Source organism: Ambystoma mexicanum, chromosome 1q, assembly GCF_040938575.1.
Source record: "Ambystoma mexicanum isolate Mex_15411 chromosome 1q, UKY_AmexF1_1, whole genome shotgun sequence".
NCBI lineage: Eukaryota > Metazoa > Chordata > Amphibia > Caudata > Ambystomatidae > Ambystoma > Ambystoma mexicanum.
This window is the reverse complement of record NC_090922.1, coordinates 843,148,560-843,174,984: the sequence shown is the minus strand read 5'-3', so window position 1 is coordinate 843,174,984 and position 26,425 is coordinate 843,148,560. Positions and strand designations below refer to the sequence as shown.

At 45.0% G+C, this 26,425-nt stretch overlaps 1 protein-coding gene across 3 annotated transcripts in view; it reads left to right on the top strand.

The window, feature by feature from the left end:
• Positions 1 to 26,425, top strand: part of AXDND1 (axonemal dynein light chain domain containing 1) — an 871,721-nt gene that overhangs the window by 739,758 nt on the left and 105,538 nt on the right. For all 3 annotated transcript variants that reach the window (XM_069641478.1, XM_069641476.1, XM_069641477.1), the window contains one exon: positions 676 to 855. In XM_069641478.1, the coding sequence (XP_069497579.1) occupies positions 676 to 855 (180 nt within the window). The remainder of the gene's footprint in view (positions 1 to 675; positions 856 to 26,425) is intronic.

Genomic DNA, 26,425 nt, shown 5'->3' with positions numbered 1-26,425 from the left:
GAAGCAGGGTTAGAGCAAGTAAGACGAATGTGAAATAATAGGGAATACAAAACATTGCAACAGCTGGGAGAAGATCTGGGCATAGAGAGGTGGTGGGGTGGGGATTTCTTCTGGCACATGTGGGGGATTTGTGGTAAAGTGCAGGGATATTCGAAAGTTAACACATTATATCGAGGCATCCTGGACTTCATTTAGGAGAAAAATACTCGGAATCCTAGAGAGACGATACATGTATGATTAATATGTATCACTGTGGATCGATGGAGAATAAAAAAAAGAAAATGTATAGGTAACTCAGGGATGAAGGGAAGAGTGGGGTCGTGGGAGGGGAGCTGGGAGAAGCACATTCTGTAAGAAGCTGCTGGAAATGCGGCTTTGTTGAAGTGGAACATGTTACTGCTCTCTGAAAAAGGTGAATAAAATAAGTTACACAAAAAAGGTCAATAAATAGATTATCACAAAAGAAAGTCGATACCACTTTTTCAGTCTTGGAAAGTGTAAACAATAGAATGGATAATAAGTCAATTTGCATTTGGAGTTCCTGTTCTCAGACACATGCATTTGTTGTCATTTGGTCTCTGTTGCCTGAAGTGTATGGAGTTTCTGTAATTAAGACATAGCTTGTAATAGCTTTGTGAGCTTTGTGATTCATTGTTGTGTTTTCCTCCATTGCAGGTTCCCCAGGGGGGCATGGTCATAACAAGATCTTCTCTGCCTCTTGTGTCTCATGGACCATTGCCTCAAGACCCTGTGAGAGACCAATTGGAAAAGCTGCAACGTATGGATGTCATTGGTCACGATGCCAACATCAAGAAAATTAACTTGAAGGGGGATGAAATTCTGGTCTCCAAGGAGGTATGAAATGTGGCTTTCATTGCTATTACGTCACTTTCTAGTGACATCCAAGCGCTTGAAAGGTACCAGGTGTTCAGATTGGGTAACTTGGCTATCATTTAGTTTGCCGAAAAGTTATTACAACACATGTAGTGAACGTTTTAATTTCTTCATCACTAATTCAAAACCACAGGACTGCCCCAGAGAAAATGAAACTGTTCTTCCCACTCTGATGGAAATGGCAACAGGCACGCAAAGTTGGAACGCGATTGATTAATGTATGCTTTAATGCAAGCTCTTGTGACTGGACTGCTGGTGTTATTATGAAACTGGTCACAGAACCCAATGAAAGGTTCCTGTTATATACATCCTACCCCTCTGGGAGTTTCAGCATGTGTGACAAAATCCCGGGATTCAGTCACTTCTCCCCAGGGGGTAGCCTTTTCTTGTGAGGCTAGGCAGATTATCCCACTATGCAATAATCCACAAACAGGTAGAGGTAAGCGGGATGTCACAGGGAAAGACCCCACTCCCCCCGAGGGACAAGGACTCCTGTTCTGCAGAGGAACTCCCTAAAATCTTTCCCTTTGACACCACAGGACCACCTTCAAACCAAATCACTCTGTGTTATTGTAATACAAGATTAATATTGCCCTTCAAGAACAACATATTGAAAACACTTTGAAGAAGAGGACTGATGAAAGAGTAATAGGGATTACTCCCTAGTCTAAGAGCAATAGTATTGCGACAAAGAAAGTTAAATCAAGGATGAAGAGTGTCTAACAAACAGAGATGATGACTATGACCCTCCCCTCGGGAGGATCCAGCAACCCGTATTAAAAAGGGAAGAAGGAGTACTCTTAGGGAGGGAAGAGAAACGAAGCCTGGGAGCTTCAAATCAGTCAAGTCGTGACTGAAACGGGAGACCGAGAAATCCTCCATCGGGAGGATGGCAGAAGGTGTTGTTGGCCAGAAGCCTTGAGCAGAGGGAAAGAAAACCACAAGAAAGAGAAGCAGTCAAAAGTGTCAGCGTGACCCTGGAGAGTTTACTGGTGAGTCTGACAACTACGCCGTATTTACAGAGGGATAGCTGTAGGGAGTGAGTGGTCAGAAGAGAATAATCATTGTGAAACCCATCCTACTCATCTCAGTAATATTAGAACTGAAAAAAGAGAATAACTATTGGGTGTGCAGTAGGAATAGCAAAGATGAAGATAGTGAATCATAAGAGCAGGAATATCATATCAACTGTCTTATGCACAAGGAGAACTGTAGCAACACAGAGAATAAGAACCACACAAAGAGGGAATCATTTTCCCTAGTGAAACCAGGAAGAGAAAGACTTTTAGAGACACTAAAGAGGGAACTTTTTCAAGAATTTCCAAAGCTACCAAAGCTCCGGAGGAAGAGCCTGCCAAGGGAACAAGCAGGGGAAACCAGGACTGGGAAAACCCTCTTCAGGAACTCAATTACTTCACAGGATAGCCAAGTAATATCTCAAGACTGCAGGTGAAAAATCTGTGAGGAGCCAGGAATGAGAGACGGACACAAAGAACTCATGATTGTGGTCACAAACCTTTATTTAAAGTAAAAGGGGGTTGGAAAATTTCTCACTATGCCTACTTTAGGAGATATTTCCCTACCTCAACCAAAACTAAGGGTCTCTCCTGTGTCACGATGCCCAAAGCAAAAATGTCCTGTGTCCGAAAATCTATTCTAGCCGTCACATTCCAAAAGTAACTCTAAGATGTTAAGGGTAATGTCTTTGGTCTTGCAATTGCACAAATGTTCAAGTTCAATAGAAAGGTATAACTCCAGCACAAAAGTTCCAACTGATCGTATTCACAGTTCAAAGGAATGTCTCCCATCCCCAAGTTTCTCTTCACCAATACGATATATATCAACACAACAATCTAAGTTCTTATACCCCAAGAGGATATCTCCTTCCTCTTTGCGTTGCAATACTCTTCTAGGAAGAATATCTCCCTTCCCAAATCTTTTCAAACATTCACAAGCCTAAGGGTATTAGTCTTCCTTGGGATTCTTTACTCAACAAACAGCTTGAAAGCAAAGCAACTTGGAAGTGGGCTGCAGTCTCGCAGGATACCTGGTATACTCCCCTGCCATGTTATTTCCACACTTAACACAATTTGACTCACAAACTTATCTTTTCCTCTTATACTTTTCCTGCCAGGGCTTTTCCATGTGGTTCACATTTTACATTTGCACCCTTGACTTTGCCTGGCATACTCTATTACCAGGGCTTTCTCATGTTATTCACTTTTACACACTTGCAAACTTGGCTTTGCCTGGTATACTCTCCTGCCAGGGCTTTCTCTCACAGTTCACCTTATACAGTGGCAATGTTGACTTTGCCTGTTATATTCTCCTACCAGGACTTTCTCATGTGATTCACTTTAACACACTTGCAAAATGGACTTTGCCTGGTATACTCTGCTGCCAGGGTTTTCTTGCACAGTTCACTTTATACAGTTGGAATCTTGACTTTGCCTGGTGTACTCTCCTGCAAGGACGTTCTTGCACCATTCACTTTATACAGTTGCAATCTTGTCTTTGCCTGGTACACTCTCCTGCTAGGACTTTCTCATGTGATTCACCTTTACACACTTGCAAACTTGACAGTTCTTATTTCTTACATTCACTTCTGGTATTCTTCTTTTTCAAAGAAGAATATTGGATCTTAAATCCCTTTCATTCACTATGCTTGCTTTTTTCTTTCCTTAATAGAGTTGCCGAAGTGCCCCGGTCTCCCAATTTTCCTTCATAAGACTCACTGTCTTTTTCATGGTTCTCTTCGATCCTGTCATGGTAAACACACAGCAGCTCTCTGTTGTCCCGTCTCCACTTCACAGGCTCACCGGTTTCAGCTGGCGGCTTAGATGTCCTTTGCAGCTCCCGTTTTGCTTTTAAGCAGGTGGCATTAGAACTGCTTTCCGGTTCCTGTGGCCGTCGGGAAGACTTCTCTTCCGTTCCTGCTACGGTCCCAACATGGCAAACCTGCTTCTGCAGTCCTTCTTCCTCTGCCGACTTCCCGAGCCTTTCGGCTCCATGGTCTCTTCTGCGGCTCTGCGGTCCCTCGTTCAGCACCGAAAAGAAGAGGCTCCATCCAACAACATCTCCCTGCTTCATGCTGGTTTGGAATTTAAAATGTCCTGGCACCTATCCTGCTCTTGCAACCAATATAGCATGTCCTGGGCTTCTTGGCTTCCCTTATCTTCATTGCTTCTGTTCAGCCTCCTCGCCCCAGTGTTTCCATGCTGATGGGAATAATAGGCAGGTTTTTCATTCACAGAATACTCAAAGATGTTATTAGCAGGTTTTATGGTTGATTGAAGGGGTCTACCACAGTATACCATAAAGGCATGAGGAATTGAGGGGATATCCCTAAATGGGAAGGGGGAAACGTGTGTTCATCCGATGATGCCGGGTTATCCCCTGTTGGTCACCTTCCCCCATGTGGTCCTCCCTTACATAGCTGCCCCCAGGATCAGGATCAGGTAGCGGCTGCCATCACCTAACCGTATGGGAAGAGGCTACCCCTGGGAAAGGAGTGATGACACCATCAGATTCATTACAAATCCCACCCAGAAGAAGGGCGAAATTCTCCTGGTATTTTGTTGTTTTCTATTAGTGGAAGGAACATAATAGCTTAGAGTTGGTCAGAGACCGACTGTTTACTTTGGAATTTCACAAGCAGACAATGCGTACCTTAGTTAGTTTTGTTTGGTAGGGAAAGCCATAGAATAGGGATAGCAAGACATATTCTATATTTATTTGAATAAAGAATCTTGAAATTACAAAAACCGGTCTGCCTCCTCCTTTTGACCTACCACACCTGTTATGTGCATATTCATGGTATATGGCATGTGCCCCCTCCTAGAGACAGACTACTGAAGGGATCAAAGAAATATCAAGAAAGTATCCATTTATTCAGGACACAATAGTCTGAAAATACTCCCTTGCCTTAGTCTGAATACTCAAAGGATCCCATTGATATTAATACAGCATCTCCCTGCGTTAGTTATATTCAGCTCATAGGGGTATCTAGAAAATATAACTCTCCTTTAGTCTCAGTATATCAATGAAGTATTACTCTTAGATGTCTAACCACACAAATGATCACAGATGTATCAAAAGAACATCCCATCACTGAGGTCTCATGGCTTAAGAGATGACAGGGGTATCAAAGAAACATCCTCTTCCCAGGGATTCATTAGTCATATATCACAGGGATCAAGGACACACCTGTGTTCTGGAGTCTCACTATTTAAGTGATGCTATGGAAGCCTCTTGCTCACAAGTCAACATACACCACCTGGAGTCTTGCTTCTGAAGCAGTGACAAGGGTTAGAATTTCACTACTGGAGTATCCACACAGGAGGCTGGTCCCTTAGAGGTTCTTGGGTTCAGAGCCATATCTTTTTCCCCAAGATATCAGAGGATTTTTGAAAGTCATCTGCAGAGGTCTGGCACACAAAGGGCTCACCTAAACATTAGGTAGCAATTTATTCTGGTGTTTTATTGAGAAGCAAACATATAGTCAAACCACTGACCCTCCCCACACCCTGAAGTCGTTTTTACGGAACAAAGTCAAATCCACTTGTGCCAACTTTACCTTTATAATATGTCATGATGCCTACCCCCGGGCATCAGGACCAAGGCCCTCAGCTCCAGGAGCAGGCATCCAGACATTTGTTTAAACCTCAGCAGCCCCGACTAGGGGCTGTCCGGGTTCAGTCCTGGCGCCTTAGGCGCCAGGCTCATCATAGAAATCAGTCCTGGCGCCATAGGCGCCAGGCTCATAGACTTTACTTACCTGATGCCGACCATGCTGCAAAAGAGTCCAAGCCTACATGAGGCCTGGGTGGGACTATTTTGTTACAGGGACTATTTTTTACTCGGGCGTGGCTCTAGGGAACTTCTTACCTGGAAATACTTTGGAGGCTATTTAAACCACACCCGAACAGCAGCACATGCTTCGCGTTAGTCTGCATCCAGCAGCGTGACGCTCACCGTGCCTGCAGCCAGCATTCAATCTTCTGCCACGCCCGCGTGCCTGCAGCCAGCATCCAGTCTTCTGCCACGCCCACCTCGAATCCGGAGCTCCTAGAATAAAAAAGAAGAAAAGGACAAGGTTAGAAAACGAACATATTTCAAATTCCTCACCTAATTCCGGAACCATTTCATCTCCGGACCTGGAAAGTACATCAGTCCTGCACGCGTTCGCTTCGCCAGCTCCAGCACGGCGCCATACTCACCAGTTCTCACAGCATCATTCGATGCGGCACTGTCTCCATCATTTCTTCGCCGTAATCCGGCACCAAGGGGACACAAGAATAAACAAGGTGAACCAAGGAAATCAACAAATACAACCTCTTACCACCATAGACTTACCTGATTTACCACCGGCGGTATTATTCCACAACTCTCCACATTTTCATATGCCGCATCTGTAAAGAGGGAGAAAAACAACACGTTAACGCATGCAATAGTTACCAAACAGCGTTGGGTAACACAGACTCTTACCTGAACGCCAGCAGCAGCTACGAGACCTTCTTCTTACGAACTCAGTTGCAACTTAAGGAAGGAAGGGGAACAAGAGTGAACATCGGGCACATTGAACTCTTTGAACTTGATACTTACCAATCCCACCAGGGACTTCAGAGTCAATACTTACCGGAACTCTCCCAACACCTTCAAACTAGTGAAGTAACTGGTATCTACGCGCCCCTGCAAGACACGCAGGATGGAGAGCTTATCTTTTACAAACATAAGGAAAATACTTCTTTGGGTCCAGCAGACAAGACTAGGCGGGGCAGACAGTCATCTCTGCACTACGCATCACGTTGAAGGAGACCGCAGCTGTCTGGGTCTGATCGACACCCCTGTGGGGTCCAGGTGAGCGTAACAGAACGCAAAGCCTCTCTACAAATACCCACCCGGGTGGTATGGAAACCGACCAACTGGCCCAATTATTTGGGGAACTTAGGGCGGAAGTACATGCTGCTCGCCAAGAGACTAATGCCCTCAGGAGAGAACTGATTGTCTCAAAGGATCGCACGGATGATCTGGCTAGGCAACTACTGCAAAACCAAGCTGGGCAAACGCCCCTACCTGGATATGGGGGAAACCCAACCCCCGTTTCATCAAGCAATCCTGTACAAGTGGTTTTACCAGGAAATATTCCGTTATCTCCACCCGAACGCTTTGCTGGGGACCCCAAAAGGTTTGCCGTGTTTATGAACCAATGCCGCTTGCACTTTTTATGCAGACCGGGAGCCTTTCCAAATGACCAAGCCAAAATAGCCTTTGTATTGTCATATCTTAGTGGCAGCGCAGCAGATTGGTCCATTCCATTAGTCAACCAGGATGATCCTCTTCTCCGGGATTTTCAGGGTTTTCAAAGGAGCATGGAAAAACTATTTGCCAGACACTCACAGGGTCAAGCCCTGGACAATGAACTTTTATCCTTACGACAAGGTAACCAGGATCTGCTAACCTATATTGCAACCTTCAATAGGTTGGTGGTGGAAACCGGGTGGCCGGAGGAAAAACGAATTACATTGTTTCATCGTGGACTTCGGGGAGAACTCAAAGATGTCTTGGCTCAAGTTGTGAACCCACCTCAGGATTGCACAGAATTTATAGACTTAGTGGTCCAGCTAGATCACCGACTTCAGAACCGAAAGACTGATCGAGCTAAGCTCGAGAACCGGGTATTGGTTAAACCCAGCGTTGCCCCCAAAGGAACAGATGCATCTGAACCTATGCAGATCGGGGGGGTTAACTCAAAAGGAAAGAGAAAGAAGACGACAGATGCAGTTGTGTTTGTACTGTGAAACCTCAGGACATTTTCTACGGGATTGCCCTACAAAACCACCCAAGAAGGTGGTAGGAGTTGCTGATAAAAGCCACATAGAGCCTGATTCCGGAAACGACCATGCCCGACAAGCGTAGAAGTCCGCTTGCCGAGCTTAAAGATGGACACTCAGACCTTGCATCTGATCATCCCAATGGTCCTACTTGATCCCAGGCAGCCATCACGTATGCACGCAGTAAGGGCATACATAGATAGCGGGGCCATAGGAAACTATATGGACCACGAATTGGTGTCAAGGATACCTCTACCTCTTTGCAAAAAGACCACTTCGGATGTTATCACCACAGTTGATGGAACTGAGATTGCCTCGGGGCCTGTAACTCATTCCACTACAGAGATGACACTGTTGAGTCAAGATGGGCATCGAGAGACTATTGTGTTTGATCTAATCAAAGCCCCACAGTTCCAGATAATACTGGGGATGCCATGGTTAGAAACACATAATCCTTGTATAGATTGGCGAGAGAAAAGAATAACCTTCCCGGATTGTGCACACACCTGTTACCCGGAGAAAACTTTGAACAAAGGCCTGGCTACAGTCATTAACCCAATCGTGCAGTTACCTCAGGAATACCAAGAATTTCAGGATGTTTTTCAAAAAGAACAGGCCAATACATTACCTCTTCACAGATCATACGATTGTCAAATCGACCTCCTACCCGTTGCACAACCCCCATGCAGTAGAATCTACGTCCTCACGGAACCTGAAAATCGTCACCTACGGCAATACTTGGACCAATACCTTGCTAATGGCTTTATTCGTCCTTCCAAGTCTCCTGCATCCTCAGCTTTATTCTTCGTGCCAAAAAAGGAAGGTGACCTTAGAACGTGCATAGATTACCGCGCATTAAATCAGATTACGGTAAAAAAACGATACCCATTGCCTCTGATCCCCGAATTACTAGACCAAGTAAAGGATGCTTGTATCTACACTAAGTTAGATCTCCGAGGGGCATATCATCTGGTACGTGTCAAGAAAGGCGACGAATGGAAGACTGCCTTTCGCACCAAGTACGGATTATTCGAATATCAGGTGATGCCCTTCGGGTTGTGCAATGCACCAGCAGCCTTCCAGTATTTTATGAACGATGTCCTTCGTGAACTCATTGACGTCTGTGTCGTCGTATACATAGATGATATTCTAGTGTACTCCTCCTCAGAATCAGGCCATGTTAAGCACGTGCGTGCAGTCCTTGTGAAACTACGCCAGCACAAGTGATATGCAAAATTGGAAAAATGTGTTTTTCATGCTACGGAAGTTGAATTTCTTGGATTTATCCTGACTCCAAAAGGGGTCCGAATGGACTCTCGAAAGGTGGACGCAATTCTCAAGTGACCATCACCCAGTTCAGTCAAAGGGGTACAAAGCATGCTCGGATTTGCTAATTTCTACCGCAGATTCATTCCGGACTTCTCCCATGTTGTACACCCCATCACAGCACTTTTGCGAAAAAACAAACGCTTCTTGTGGACCGAAGAGGCTGAAAAGGCCTTCCAAGAGCTGAAAGTGAAAATCACATCAGCACCTGCCTTAAAGCATCCACGCCCTGAGCTTCCATACATAGTAGAAACTGATGCATCCAGTTTAGCCATGGGAGCTGTCCTGTCCCAGAAGGATCCTGAAACCGGTCAACTTCACCCAGTAGCGTTTTGGTCCAGAAAGTTCTCAGCACCTGAGTTAAACTATGCGGTTCCCGATAAAGAGCTATTAGCCATCAAATCCACCTTAAGGCTTGGCGGCACTATATTCTTGGTGCCAGGCATACTATTACCCTAATCACCGATCACTGGAACCTGCAGTATTTAAAAACAGCCAAAGCCCAATCATCGTGACAACTTCGATGGGCATTGTTCTTTGCCGAATTCGATTTCGTGATCACTTATCGACCAGGCTGCAAAAATGGCAAAGCAGATGCCTTATCCCGAATAGGGATGGGAGAAGCATATGCAAACCGGGAACCGGTGCCAATAATTCCTGAGCAAAGAATTCTTGGCATAACAACTCTACAGACACTAGAATATATTAATTCAAAAATCCAACAACTCATCAATCCAGCAACCCTGGAGGACTGCGTAAAGAAAGGCCCGGACTACTCAGTCGTCAATGACCTACCTTACTATCAAGGACGACTATTTCTACCACACAAGGAAATACAAGAACTGGTCATCTCCAATTACCATGACACCCTGATGGAAGGGCACCCAGGTATTGCAAAAACTGAAGCGAAAATTAAGAGACAGTTCTGGTGGCCCACTTGGCGAAAAGATGTAAAGTCATTTGTGATGTCTTGTGGCATTTGCGCCCAAAACAAAAGCCAGAAGAAAAAACCTGCTGGCCTTTTACAACCTTTGGATATTCCACCTACACCATGGCACACCTTGTCTTTAGACTTTATTACAGAACTACCTCCATGTAATGGATTTCACACCATCCTAGTTATTGTGGATCTTTTTTCCAAGATGGCCCACTTTGTTCCTTTAAAGGGGTTACCTTCTGCTTCGATTCTGGCCAAGGAGTTCCTTGAAAACATTATTCGATTACACGGATTCCCTTCCGTATTGGTTTCTGACCGAGGTAGTCAATTTATCTCGCATTTTTGGAAGAAATTTTGTCAACTGGCACAAATCGACGTGAGGCTATCAACAAGTCACTATCCCCAGACTGATGGTGAGACGGAAAGAACCAACCAGACCCTTGAACAGTACATACGCTGCATGCTACACCAGACCGAAAGCAATTGGAAAGATATTTTATGGATTTCCGAGTATGCATACAATAACTCTGTACATTCAGGAATCGGAAAAAGCCCTTTTTATACCATATATGGACATCACCCTCGAACCTCAGAACTTGATTCGCCTCAGCACTTAGAAATGCCCGCAGTTAGTCATTTGCACTCTACTATTACACAAGCCTTTAAGGAAGCAACAGAACATTTGAAACAAGCAGAAGAGAAATACAAGAAAAATGCTGATCAACATAGAAGTGAAACTCCACAATACCAGATTGGGGATCAAGTTTGGCTGGCTACAAAACATATACCTCTGAAGGGAACTCGGACTTTTAATCCTAGATATTTGGGATCTTACACCATTAAGGCCATTATCCACCCGGTGGCCGTCAAATTGGAATTACCCTCTAATATGCGAATTCATCCTGTCTTTCATGTTTCACTTCTAAAACCAGTTCAACCAGGGACAAGATTAACCAAACCACCTGACCCCATCTTGATAGATGGAGAACCTGAATTTGAGGTAAAAAATATCCTGAACTCCAAGATGATTAAATCAAAACTTTTTTATTCGATCGATTGGAATTGGCAACGGACCACAAGAAAGATCATGGGAGCCTAGCGACCACGTTTATGCACCTCGGTTGGTGAAAAGATTCCATCGGAACTTCCCAGACAAACCAGGGCCAGGGGGAAGAACAACTTTAGGAGGGGTCTTGGGGGGGAGTACTGTCATGATGCCTACCCCCGGGCATCAGGACCAAGGCCCTCAGCTCCTGGAGCAGGCATCCAGACATTCATTTAAACCTCAGCAGCCCCGGCTAGGAGCTGTCTGGTTTCAGTCCTGGCGCCTTAGGCGCCAGGCTCATCATAGAAATCAGTCCTGGCGCCATAGGCGCCAGGCTAATAGACTTTACTTACCTGATGCAGACCATGCTGCAAAAGATTCCAAGCCTACATGAGGCCTGGATGGGACTATTTTGTTACTGGGACTATTTTTTACTCGGGCGTGGCTCTAGGGAACTTCTTACCTGGAACTACTTTGGAGGCTATTTAAACCACACCCGAACAGCAGCACATGCTTCGCGTTATTCTGCATCCAGCAGCGTGACGCTCACCGTGCCTGCAGCCAGCATCCAGTCTTCTACCACGCCCGCCTCGAATCCGGAGCTCCTAGAATAAAGAAGAAGAAAAGGACAAGGTTAGAAAATGAACTTATTTCAAATTCCTCACCTAATTCCGGACCCATTTCATCTCCGGACCTGGAAAGTACATCAGTCCTGCACGTATCGCTTCGCCAGCTCCAGCACGGCGCCATACTCACCAGTTCTCACAGCATCTTTCGATCCGGCACTGTCTCCATCATTTCTTCGCCGTAATCCGGCACCCGGGGACACAAGAAAAAACAAGGTGAGCAAAGGGAATCAACAAATACAAACTCTTACCACCATTGACTTACCTGATTTACCACCGGCGGTATTATTCCATAACTCTCCACATTTTCATATGCCGCATCTGTAAAGAGGGAGAAAAACAACACGTTAATGCATGCAATAGTTACCGGACAGCGTTGGGTAACACAGACTCTTACCTGAACGCCAGCAGCAGCTACGAGACCTTCTTCTCATGAACTCAGTTGCAACTTAAGGAAGGAAGGGGAACAAGAGTGAACATCGGGCACATTGAACTCTTTCAACTTGATACTTACCAATCCCACCAGGGACTTCAGAGTCAATACTTACCGGAACTCTCCCAACGCCTTCAAACCAGTGAAGTAACTGGTATCTACGCGCCCCTGCAAGACACGCAGGATGGAGAGCTCATCTTTTACGAACATAAGGAAAATACTTCTTCGGGTCCAGCAGACAAGACTAGGCGGGCCAGTCCAGACAGTCATCTCTGCACTACGCATCACGTTGAAGGAGACTGCAGCTGTCTGGGTCCGATTGACACCCCTGTGGGGTCCAGGTGAGCGTAACATACTATAGGAAGTAAGTTTGTGAATCTCCCACTTTTCAGATTTGGATACAGGAGTGGGTAATTAATCTGGGAAGTAGAACTTGAGCTTTAGGTTGGAAGCAATGTGGAGAGTTCTCACTTTGGCACCCATTTTATTACCTTCTATGGACCTTATCAGTCTGAGGTTTGCTTGACAGTTTGGTTTTGAAGATGTTTTTCAAGGGAAGATGATTTATTTCTGCTCTCATGCATGGGTTAAGATTATTCAAGAACCGTGATTGCTGAACGGCTTCTCCCTCCATTTACTTAATTTTATGCATTGTTCATTTTGAAGAAACCCACTTTGTTCATCAAGATTTCCTTGTGCAGAGTACTTCAGAGAACTTAAAATGTTGTCCTCAGGTTTAATTGGAAGTCATTGGAATGCTATTAAGGGAGTTTTTATGTATGCTGCTACTTCAGATTAAGGCTAAATCTGGTTCTCTGGTTTTATACCTTTTGTAACCTTTAAGTGAGCTTTTTGGAAGGTCAGTGTAGATAGCTTCACAGTAGTATATTGGTGCTGTGACTAAAGCTTGTCAGCTACACTTGATAGTTTGAAAAGTTGTTTTACTATCAGATTGCAAACAGGGCGGTAACCCAGATGCTATGGGGTCTGGTGCTCTACTATAGTATACTGTCAGGCAATGTTTGTCCACATGTTTTTGTGTTAATACATCTTATACATAGCCTTCCTTTTTGTGAAAAAGCAAGCTACATGGCTTATTATAATCAGGCAGCCCATGTGTAGAGGAACATGCAAGAGCTTGTTTTATTTAATTAAATGCCTTTTCTGCCTCATCTTTCCAAATTAAGGGCTCAGATGTGTTCAATTGGGTCATCTCTTGTCATGGTTTCACTATGGCTGCATAACCTAATATCCATTGGTGGTAAAAACCAGTGGTACCTAGAAAGGTTCTCATATGCCTAATGGTTGTTGATCTTGGCACTTCCTGTTGATATATCACATCATAAGTTATACACTTTCCCCTTGCATAACTTCAATTACATTGATACTGGTAGCAATTGTGTATTGTACCAGTGTTGAAACTCTCAGGAACTAAATATCATCTAAACCCTTTTTCAGGGCTTGCAAAAAGAGTCAGGCTTGCGGTCTGCACCCATGGTAAACGGGTCCATGTTAATTGATGCCAGGAATGAGTAAACACAAAAATACACCGACTATCCAGATGAATAGAGACAGAAAAGAAAGGCGAACACAAATCAAAAACAGTGAAATGCGTAGCACACACCAAAGTATGGTTGCTGGATTAGGGACAATAGAGAATGATGGTACAACTAATACATTGAATGCCCTGAATCGTGTAGAAATCTAGAAGTGCCTCGTACAGATTTCTTTGTCGGCAGAATCTGGGAATTGCATGGGCCTCTGGTGGCTACAATACTTTTATCACTACTGAAATTCCTGATTCTGCTTCAGGTTTCAATGACTATTGAGGAGTCCTAGGTAGTGGCTTTGTGGTGTCTACCTGAATATGTATCAGTTCTGCATTATATCTCAGACCTACTTCATTTGCATGTTGCAACCATACGTTTGTGACACCTTCAATAACAATTGCTCTAAATCTCCCACTGTTTCTCTGCCCCAGTCTCCTGGCCTTGACCCATTTGCAATATGTCAGTTACCTCATTATCATGTTCACTAGGGATATCTAGAAACAATCCCTCAGGAGTACAAAAAATGGTGCATCGCAATTTACACAACAGACTACGCACCACCGGCGCACTGGTGATAATGGGCATAATATGAACACGTACTTATCTGGGGGCAAATCAATACTGTGAAAGGTTCAGTTAATTAGTAAATTACTTAGTTATTGGATATATTTACAGTCTTATGGCTCAAGTGGACAGTGGAATATTCATACATTATTTACTATTGATTTCAGAGTGATTGACCCCAGTGTTGACCAGAGGCAACCCATTCTTCCTGTTAATTCTACAGTTTGCTAAGGATCTGACTTGAATCAAGAATTGTTAAACTCTGCATAATGACATTAGTTTTCCCTTGAAATACGTAACCACTAATTTGTGGTTTGTTTCATATCTGTAAAGATGTTTCGTTCACTTTTGGATAAGGAGCGGCAGAAGGAGCATCTGTGATATCTCCAGTCACCTGAAGTTGAGGCGGATTTGGTCACTCATACTTCCAGTACCCCTCCTGTTTGCAATAGTGACATGCTGCATTGCTTAGCACAATCCTACTCGGGGCCCCACCCTGATGACCCATTTGCCTTTCTCTGGGTTATCCACTTTCTCATGCAGCCACTGGTCACCCACCTGCCTTTTTCACAAACCCTGCCTGCTCCCTTCTTTGTTGTTGTAGCTGCAAATTCTATAATTGAAGAGACATTGGTTTCCTTCTTTCGCTCCTGACAAGAAACACGTTTCACCACAGAAACAAGGTATGATTTGGGCTTAGTTTTCCACCCAACACAAATATATTTGAGCTGGGCTTGAGCCTTGGGTAACAACCCATGGACAAAGGCACCTTGTATGGCATCATGGGCCATCTCCACAAGCTTGTTTATGCCAGAATGCTGCATAATCTTCAAACAAGCACTCTTCAATTGACCTAGGTAATCAGTTGGGATCTCACCTTTGCTTTGCTTGCAATTACTAATTGTACTCCAATAATATGTCTTCCATGTGCAAACAACGGCAATACTCTATATCAATGCATGTCTATCTTGTACCAACTTAACACTGTGTTCCATATCCTCATCCACTCTCTTGAGTCAAATGCTAACTTAACTCTGCAGGCATAATCACTCTCATAAACTGATTTATATCAGCCCATGAAGGATTATAGCAACTGCTCATTGAACTTCTCTGGCTCATCTCTCAAATTAGAGAATTCCTTACATAATTCCTCAAATCCTCAGGTGTCTATGGAGCATGGATGGTTACTAGACTACCAACATCATTAGCACCCACTCCTGCAAACAGTTTCAATGGGGAATGCAATTGCAAAGTTTCTGCACTGTAAGTCACACCTGCGTGGGTATGGGAAGGGCATTTGGTGGATGCCCTTTCTGCTTGTCCTGTCGGGGCTTAAACTTGGGGTGACATGGCCGCTGCACTTTGGGGTTGCATTTGCTTGGAGCATTTGGTTTGTGCTTGTGTTGGTTGTGCCACTTGTGCTTGAGCTGTGTGTTCGCAACTTGTTCCTACTCTTCCTAAGGTATCAATCATATCTCCCTCTTCTTGATTCTCTTCTTCCCCTTTCTTCTTTTTCACTCCTTGAGGATACAATTTAGTTACAGGGTTGGTGAATTAAGCACTCCATAGAATTGGGATTTACTGCCCTTTCTGCTGCCTGGAACATCACGTTTTTCCAGGCCCATATTTCTTTTTTTTAATGACGTGATGATGTTGGAGGAGATGATGTGCAGTCCCGGAGTAGATTGTCACACAAGTGCCCTTTTCTCAGGAAGTCTACTGTTGTGTATTTGTCTGACTATATCTTGACTACTACTTGTGATTTCTGAAGTACAGTAAGACCCATCACGGTGTCTTCTTTACTCATCAGACTTAAATGTTGCCAATGGGGTAGCAACCATCCACTTGTGTGACATAAGTAGTAAATCTGTATATAGCAACTTCATCTTCCTTGTAACCAGAATATCAGCTCAAGAAAACATTGACATACCTTTTACGTTGATGCTGCAGGGGGCAACCACAGGAAGATTAGTATTTGGACTTCATGTAAAACTTGCGCTTTCAATTTACATTTTGCACTTTTTTAGAATTATTTGTATTTTTCACAAATTATGAAAGTTCGATTCTTCTGACACTTCACATCGAGAACTGTCCACAAGAAGACAGATGCAGCAAATGCGCAAATTAATTTGACCTCCATAATGACTTCTAGCATGTAATTTAATGTGGCAATAAGCCACGAGGTGGCGGGCCAATACCGCCCCAGGTAATGCCCCCGGGGCGCGTTATAGGCCCGAGCGATGCAAGGGCTTTAACGGTGCCCCCGGGGCATTACCTCGGGCGGTATTGGCCCGCCACCGAGGGGCTTATTGCCATTAGTACCCCGGCCCGTTAGACCGGGGTACTAATTGCTTTTTTTTCTGTTCCGAAACACGTTTAAAAAGAAAAAAAAAGGCAAAATAAATTGCCGTTTTCCCTTTCCATGGCAGCCATCGGGAGCGGACGCGCTGGGAACAGAAGTGTTCCCAGTGCGTTCGCTTCCGAGAGCAGAAGAAAAAAGAAGGTAAGTGGGGTCGGGAGGGCGGAAGGGTGGGGATGGGGAGGAAGGAAAAAAAAAAAAAAACTCCTGCGGTCTCCGGCAGGGGACGATGGAAGCCTCCAGCCATGTGGAGGCTTGGAGCGGGGATTGCCCCGCTCCGAGTCTCCACACGGCTGGAGCCTTCCATCGTCCCCGCCGGAGATCGCAGGATAGAAGGTAAGTCGGGTGGGGTGGGAAGTGGGAGGTGGAAGGTGGGAGGAGGGAGGGAAAAACAATTCTTACCTGAGTCCCCGGCGGGGGACGAAGGAAGCCTCCAGCCATGGGGAGGCTCGGAGCGGGGATTGCCCCATTTCGAGCCTCCTCATTGGCTGAGGGGCTGCCATGCCCCCCGCCGGGAACAGAGTAGCCGGCATGCACGCGTGGATGGGAATACCGTGTGGTATGGCTCGCAAATGAGCCAAGCACCACACAGTATTCCTCTTCAGCCGCGCGTGCCGGGTACTAATGTTATTTGATCAATCTGGGCAAAGTAAATCTCCCCATACGCTTACTTCCAGACAGCAGGCTACATATGTTTCTCCTAATCTGAGATAAAATAAAAAGTAAAGTAGTTATGGGTCCACCAATTAGAGCATAGTAAAAAATAAAGTACTCAAAAAGTAGAGCAAACACTGGGCAATAAGAAATGCTGTTTATTAAAGCTGGGTGAGCACAAATCAAACAGAACGGTGGGTAGTCTCTTCTCAAGAGGCTGACATCTGAATGAAATACAAAAAGTCGTTTTATACCAAGAAATGCAATGGTTGGAAATCCATCGAAACACTTGCACGTTGGGGAGTTCACTTTTTACTGTTTCCCAGGGATTTCATTGGTTCCTAGACACCACTTACTCAAAATTTTACGTTGATTAGTGAAGCGTTATTGAAGCAAACAGTTTAACAGTTTCCCAATACAATGACTCCCTGTGTGGTACCACATTTATTCATATCCCACCGCGAAACAAGTTATTACGAAAGTAACATTCGTGCTGACCGCCTAAACTTTAATACACTGCCATTAGTCAGCACCATCGAGAACGGAACACAAGACACCCTGGAGCTCGTGGGAAAGGGGACATTCACACGATACCTGTTGGATAATGACTGTCGCGAACTCTGTAGCAGATACTTCGGAGGCTGGCCACCTCCCCAGAGCTCAGAAATGTACAGTCTGATTGCTCCTCCCAGGATCGCCACTCTATCCAGAGTTCCCTTTCCATTTCCATAGCCACCTGCCGATGGGCATCGGCAGTCATATCACCAGCACACTGGTACAGAGCCACCCTCCCCGCTGCCGTGTAGGGTGGCTAGTTTGGCTGACCACCCTGTAATTTCATCACCCATTTCTAGTTATGTTGGCTTTCTCGCAATGAGCATCTTGAGCCCCACTCCCCTTTGCAGATCTCTGTCATGTTGGTCACATGTTTCAGATTGAGGCTTCCCAGATCCAGCCCACTCAGAGGGATTTCCCACTACGTGGGTTTATGATGGCGCTATTTTTATCCTTTCCCTTCTTTAGCTAATCATAGGATAGTATCTTGGACTGTGTGTACACCCAATGCATCATTACTCCCTACCGTTCCCGGTGAAGCCTGTTGTATGGGGCGTCTGTGGTTTAGAATACCTGTGTCATTTCCTGTGTAGCTACCCCCACCATCCACCTCCTTTACTCTTATAGTTTGTAGGTGCGTTCCCCTGTCTGGTGCTGAATTAGCATCTTTAACACATTCCCCCCTTTGATCTATCTTTCGATCGATATTTCTGCCCCTCTCATCCCTTTTTCCTTTTCCTTGCGCACCCACACCCTTGTTACGCTGTCATGTGCCCTTCTTCCACATACCCATCCAAATCTTCTCCAGAAATCAGTATCTTTGTTCCATCAGGTGAACACTCTCCCCATAATGCTTTGTAATTTTCCAAATCTGTTGGGGGTGCTATGAAACTTGTTTCTACTTCATTCTCCCTTTCGTTCATACCTAATACCTCCCAGAGCTCAATTTTCTGTAATGCCATTATGTGAGTGTTCTTATGCTGCCGCCACTTACACCAATGGATGATTAGAGGACTGATGCAGGTGGTGATGAGGATCGCGACACGCACAAGGACAGTTAAATGCTACTACAAGCCAGTTGGGTGCCCAAGCAAATAATGAATCCAGCCAGGTTAACGATGAAATGTCTTGCATTTCTTTTACCATTCGCTCATATATTGTTCTTATTTCCTCTACTGCATCTGTGATTGTCCCATTTGCGGCATCATTAGCAGGAATTGCAGTACAGCACTTGCTCCCTATCTTATGGCACACCCCTTCCTCCATTGCTGTCATAAGATCCAGAATGAAACGATTTTGGAGGGTGTTAGGAGAGGACTCAGCCCAGGAAGTTCTCTTTATGTAAACATGCTGTATATAGTTGTAGGAAGTTTCCTTCATGTAAATATGCTGTACATAGTTGTGCCTGCATTGATCTCTACTGTAAGCCTCACCTTCAAGGGCTTTGTTGTTCTAAGAATCTTCTGTGCATGACAACGGTTTCCAAGTATACATGTTGTGCTTTGGAAGGTGGAATGTGGGGCAGTTGTGGGAGAGAAGCTCTGGAGAGTCAGTTGGCATCTGGCTCCCAGGCTGGGGGTTGTCTTACCTTGCTGCTCAAATAAACCCATTTGAAGTTCCTCCTCTGGCATGGTGTACATTTTGTGCGGAGCCCTCCACAACATATTGACGACGAGGATTGGGCTACAGGAGACAACCCTCAGCGGCTCTACATCAAGGTGGATAGGGTAAGGCCAGTCGGAAGCAGCAGCGACGGTCAACGTGATCTTTTGGGAGCAGCTGTGCCTCCGGCTAAAGACAGGAAGCCGGTGTGGGGTGGGTGGTCCTTGGAGCAGCAGCTGCTGTCGCTGTGATCCTCTGGGAGCACTTGCATCTCAGACGAAAAGTAAGAAGCCGGCGCAAGCTCCTGGAGTCATGTACCAGGGCCACAGTACGAACAGGAGCAACGGAGCAGAATTGAGAGACATTGATACAGGGTGGCGGACGTCTCTGGCTGATACGGAGGCTTACTTGAAGGACCAGAGTGTGTCACGTGGTGAGGGCACGTTGTACTTGCTTCAACAAACCTGGTGAGGGTGCAGAAGCCAGGTCATCAGCAGACTTTCGTCTGCCCGAGGAGAAGCACCACAGGGCTTGCGGCCCTCTCCGGACCTGCGAGGCATCCGGACACTACGTTCTCATACCAACGGTGAGTGGGATAATTGCAGTCTTTACGGTGAATTAACCCTGATGCCTGCCACCCCAAAACGAAGTGGTGACAGCTGATTGGTGACCCCGTGTGGGATACCTGAAGCCACGGCCACCGGGTTTGTGGAAGATCATCTCTGATACTCTATACTGATCAAGGGTCTCCAAAACAAGACACAAGAAGGGCGCTGATTGGGTGGCCTCTTTGCCCTTTGTCAGTGAGTGATACCAGTGAACAGTCAGGTCTATGTAGATGATAGTATCTGTATTTAGTTTGGCAGACATTCCATTATTGGTGATTTGAGGAACATGGCAAATATTCCTTCCCTAGTATTTTCCTTAACCAGTCAAGGAGAGCCTAGAGTCAGATTGGCTGACTGAAAGGAGGGTTTCATAAAATATGCACTGGCAGCCTTTAGTGCAAACTGCTCAAATGAAAGGAAAGAAGCACTTCTTTTCCATTGCTTGGGGCCTGCCGGCCAAGATCTTCTAAGGAAGTTACCGGAACGAACTGATCTTGGGGATGCTGGCCCCTATGAAAAGACTCTTGCAAAACTCGGTGAACATTTCAGAGTAGAAGAAAACATTATTCTGGAGCGATAGAAGTTCGGCATCTGAGAACAAAGACACAGCGAGAGCATTGAGGAATTTGTAACAGCGCTCAGAGGTTTGGCAGTGAAGTGTAGATTCACTCACTGCCACGATGAACATTTGAGGGATCAACTCATGATTAAGTGTGCAATGACAATATTAGAAAGGAACTGTGGAACGAAAGGATCCCACTCTTGACAAAGCCATAGACACTGCAAAAATGGTGAAACACGCAGAGAAATGTATCAGCACTCTCCAATCTGATAAAGGAGGTCATCAAACAAGGGACAGATCCAAACTTGAGGAGGGTCTGGTACACAGAGTTTGCAAGATGTCATCAAATCCATTTCCCACTCAATTGTCCAAGAAGGTTGAGAGGGGACGAGCGAAAATGTCCAGCCAACAGAGGCGGTGGACGTTCATGGGGGTTTTCAAAATACCCCAGGTTGTTCTCTAGGGGTGGAGGTGGCATGTTTAGAGATCCCAGGAACATGACCAGTAAAAGATGTTTCAGGTGTGGGAGTACCACGCATTTTTCAGTTGACAAGGAGTGTCTTGCGTGGCACATAATTTGTCATGAATGCGGGAGGAAAGGGCATTTGGCACAGTGCTGCAATAATTTTACCGCTGGTCAATTCAACAAAGTGAGTGGGTGTGATGACATGTCCGATGTTCATGGAGCTGGCAGAGAGATTGTATTTTCAGTCAATGCTGTGACAGGCAAAGTAAACATTCCTGAACATTATTTTGAAGTGATGATCAAAGGCATATCTGTAAAGATGTTAATTGACAGTGGTGCTGACTACACTTTGATCAGCGTGAGGGTGTGGTGAAATGAGTTTCAGTGTTGCACTTTATGAGAAAACAATGTCAAGGCGAATGCTTATGGAGACATTCCCATAGAAATTGTTGGTTATTTCGAGGAGGAGCTCCAGTTCAAGGGAAGGAGATCTATGTCCACCATATATGTTGCAACCAAGCTGAATGAAGGGTGGGGAGCTGTTGTCCTGGAGCGGCCAGGCAGAGCTCAAGATTAAATTGGAAGCTTGTAACCCTGAGCAGGTGTTATCTGTGAATGGTGCTGAGTCACAAGATGACGTCATTAAAATGGTGGGTGAGCGAAAGGCAAGCAAACTTGGCTGTTTGAGAGGGTTTGTTCACAAGATCAGTTTGAGGAATGGAGCTATTCCCAAGATTGCCAAGCTGTGTACTGTACCCCTGGCATCACACAAAGAGGTTGAGGAAGAGTTGTTGAGAATGGAGAAGGATGGAGTTATAGAGATGGTGCATATATCAGAATGGATTAGACCCATCGTAGTTGTTAGAAAGGCCAGTGGGCAGATAAGATTATGCATTGATCTCCGACATCTTAATAGTATGGTGGTTGCTGAAAGATTTCCCCTCCGCAGAATTGATGATTTGTTGGTGGGAGTTTCAGGGGCGACGTTTTTTTTTCCATACTAGACTTGAAATCAGCTTACCACCAAATAGAACTCCATAAAGACTCCAAAGATCTTACAGTGTTCATAACGCCCATAGGACTATTCAGGTGTGTACAAATGCCATTTGGACTGGTATCAGCTGCCAGCTTGTTCCAAAACATCATGTACAAGTTGCTAGGTAGAGAGTTGGGTGTGATGTGCTACCAAGATGAAGTACAAGTTTGCGTTGCAAATGAGGTAGAACATGATGTGAGATTGAAGAGAGTTAAGAAAATTCTGGAGGACGCTGGCCTGATGATAGCCATGGAGAAATGTATTTTTAGGGCCAGCAAGGTGGTTTATCTGGGTCATGAGATCTCGGGGAGTGGAGTTAGACCTAAGGAAGATGCTGTGGAGGCAATTAAAAACATGTTGGCTCCGAAAAGTAAAGATGTGTTGTCCTTTTTAGGATTAATTGCGTTTTATGGAAAGTTCATTAAAGGTTTGGCAGACAAAACAAGGAGTATGCAAACACTTACACGCAAGGGTGTGAATTTTTTCTGGGATGAGAAATGTAAACTTGAATTTGAGGAAGTGAAAGATGCTGTAGTCACTGCTCCCATTTTGGAGGGTTTTGAGGAAAATTGGAGGACACTGCTTTTTGTAGATGCAAGACTCTGGACTTGGTGCAGTACTGATGCAGCAAGACAGCTGAGGTTTACATACCATAGCTTTTGCTTCCAAGAGCTTGAAGGGGGCTGAGTGTAGGTACTCGATGATAGAGAAGGAGGCGCTTGCATGTGTGTGTGGGGTGTACAAAAATTCAACAGATTTTTGTCGAGTATGGAGTTTGTTATATGCACTGACCACAAACCGCTAGTCAGTATTTTGTCCAAAGGGGGTTTGGAGGGAGTATCTCGCCGAATTATGAAATGGGTGACCTCAATGCAAGGTTTGAGATTTTCCATGGTGCACATCTGTGGGGAGAGTAATGTTGTGGCGGATGTTATGTCAAGAGGGGTGGAGCAGAGCAGGGCTGGAAGTGCCATTGAGATTCAGGAGCAGGAGGTGGTGGACATTTTTCAGTCCAAGACAGCATACAAAGGAATGAGTGGGATGCTGCATGTGTGGAGGATGGTTTGTTCGATAAAATTCTTTCGATGGTGAAGAATAAGAGCATTAGAGGAAGTGATCCCATGTTGGGGGGCTTTGGGAAGGTAAAAGACGAGTTATATGTTCAAGGAAATTACCTCTATCGTGGACACCAACTTGTGGTGACCGTGGGGATGAGGAGTGCAGTAATTGATATGGCCCATGTTGGTCATTTGGGCTTGGCATGGACTAAAGTTTTAGTGAGGGCTCATTTTTGGTGGCCAGGGTTAGATAAAGATGTGGAGGGGCAGGTTTTGGCTTGTTCAGAATGCTTTGAAGGTAATAAAGGGCTAACAGTTCAAAAAGTTCCCATGGTTGTGCGTGAGAGTCCGGTTTTGCCTTGGGATGAGGTAGCGCTGAATTTGTTAGGACCCTTTAATATCAGTGGCTCCAGGAACATTCATTTGCTAGTTGAGATTGATCTTCTCTCTAAATGGCCGGAAGTGTGTGTACTTAACGAAATATCAAGCTGCAAAATTATTCAATTTCTTGAACAGCTGTTTTGGAGGGAGGGTTTTCCTAGGAGATGCAAATCGGACAATGGCACACAGCTGGTATCTAGAGAATTCAGAGACTTTCTGAGAAAGTATGGTGTGATTCAATAGAACGCTCATGGAAGCCATAAGAATTGTGGTGACCACTGGAGGGGATTGGTTAAGAACGATAATGGAGAGGACATTTCAGTACCGTTTGGTGCTGCATAGTGTCACTGGGGTATTTATTGATTTATTTATTCATATTTCTAAAGCACATATTAGCCCGAGAGCATTGTGGCGCTGTTACACATCAGCGTGTCTGGTTACAAGAAATCCTAGGAGTTATATAGAAATTAGCATTTATATAGAAATTTAAGTTACATAGAAATTGGCAATTACATTTCAATTGGAGGTACAAAGCAGGAATGCAGTTGTATGTGTAGGTGTAAGGTGTGTGTAGGTAGTAGAGTGTTGTAGGTGTGGAGCATGTAACGAGGTGAAAGGCAGGTGAGAAGGTGTGTTGTAGGCTTATACAAATAGTGTAGTTTTGAGGGATTTGTGGAATACCAGTAGAGAGGGTTCACTTCTGAGAGCATGGGGGGAGTGCATTCTAAGGCTTGGGTGCTATGTAGGGGAAGCTGATGCCTCCTACATTAGCTCTTTTTATGGATGGGACCCGGAGTTGGTTGGCATAGTGGCTTCTAGTAGGGCGAGTGGGGTTGTTTCTGAATATGGTATCTGAGAGGTAGGAAGGGGCTGAAAGATTGATGCATTTGTGTGTGAGGGTGAGAATTTTAAAGTTGATCTTTTCCTTGACTGGGAGCCAGTGGGCTTGGCATCTGGCCTGGGATATGTGGTCCCCTTTGGGAATGTGAAGGGCAGCATGTAGTGCGTTGTTTTGTGTTATTTGTAGCCTGTTGATGTTGTTAGAGGAGGTGCCTGACAGGAGGGTGTTACAGTAGTCTAATCTGGCTCTGATTGTGGCTCTGGCTATGGAGTGCCAATTATGAGTGGTTAGAAAAGGTTTCATTGCCATGATAAGTTTAGTGATGTGGGCAGAAGCAGAAGAGATGGCGCTGACCTGTTTGGTCATAGAGAGTGTAGAGTCTAAATAGACTCTGAGGGTCTTTATTGAAGTAGATACTGCTATGTTAGTGTGGTCTATGGTGAAGGGGAGAATTTAGAATTGAGCTTGGCTAGAATTTCCTTGGGTCCTAGGATGATGATTTCCATTTTGTCTCAGTTTAAACAGAGGCCGCTGATTGACATCCAGGATTGTATGGTGGCGTATATTTGGAGTAGGGCTTTGGCATCAAGATCATTGTCTCCAATAAGGGGGAGGAGTACCTGAGTGTCGTCGACATAGTTAGTATAAGCTATGCCGAGCGCATCCAGTAGGTCAAACAGGGGTTTGGTAAACAGATTATAGAGAGTGGGGCTGTACAGGAACCCTGAGGGACTTCGCAATTGATGGTGGTGGGGTCTGCGTTGGCTTGGTCAGAGTAGACCTTCATGGCCCTTCCTTCAAGGAACGAGGTTATCCATGATGAAACTTTGTCAGAGAAATGGGCGGCGTTGGAGAGGTGTGAGGTGAGGATGTTATGGTCAACAAGATCAAACGCGGCAGAGAGATCGAGGAGGAGCAAGAGAGCAGGCTTGCCTGTGTCCATTATTTTTGTTATTTGGTTCTTTAGATCTAGGAGGGCGGTTTCTGTACCATGGCCTTTGCGGAAGCCTTATTGTCTTCTGCCTAGGATGGCATTGGCTTCCAGGAATTGTTGGATTTGGATATGGGCGGCTTTATCCAGGATCTTAAGGAGGAAGGGGACAGTAGTTATGGGGCGGTAGTTGTTGGGGCAGGTGGGATCTAAGGAGGGTTTCTTTATCAGCGGGCGAACCCAAGCTTCTTTTAAGTTTTGTGGTATGACTCCGGAAGAGAATGAGGCATTGATGAATGCTGTAATGATGGGAGTTAGGAAGTCAGCGCATTCTTTGATGATGGTAGGGGGACATATGTCTCCCTTGCAGGTTGAGGGTTTGATATGTTTAAGAAGATTGGAAACTTCCAGCTCAGTAACGTCTCTGAAGACGAAGTGGGGTGTTTGAGAGAGGTGTTTAGGTGGGAGGTGATGAGGTGGACTGTCTAGAGTGGGCTGGGCTTTGGTTTGAGTGGATATTTTTTCCTGCAGCATTTTTACTTTATTTAGGAGGGCGTCCTGAATGCTGGTCACCATGCTTTGTCTTTGATGATTTCATCAGGGGTGCTGGCAGGGGAGGAGAGTTCTTTAAAAATAGTGAACATTTCTCTGGATTTAGAATTGGCTTTGGTGATTCTTTGATTGAAAGATTCTGATTTGGCTTGGGAGATGGCTTTTTTGTATGCAGATGAGGCTTTTTTAAATTCATTTAAGGAGGACTGGTTGGGTGATGATTGCCATTTAGTTTCGGCTCGATGCTTAACTGTGCGTAGAGTGGCTAGTTCATCTGTAAACCAGTTAGAGTGCAGTGATTTTTTCTCTTTTTTTTTCTAAGGGGGCTATGAGATCTATTGCTTGATTGAACTCATTGGCATAGGTGTTGGCCATCGAGATGGGGTCATTGCTGAATGGAGGTTTGAGTTCGGGATGTTGAGGAGTGGTGCGAGGTTGATTTTGGTGAGTTTTTTCGTTCTTCTAACTTTGGCTGGCGGAGCATATGAAGGTAATTTGCGACTAGGCGATGAGGGAATGGTAAATTGGATGAGGTGGTGGTCAGTCCAAGGGAGTGCTGAGATTTTGGTGATGGTCTAGGCACAGTTGTGTCCTTTGCAATGGGTTGGTGCA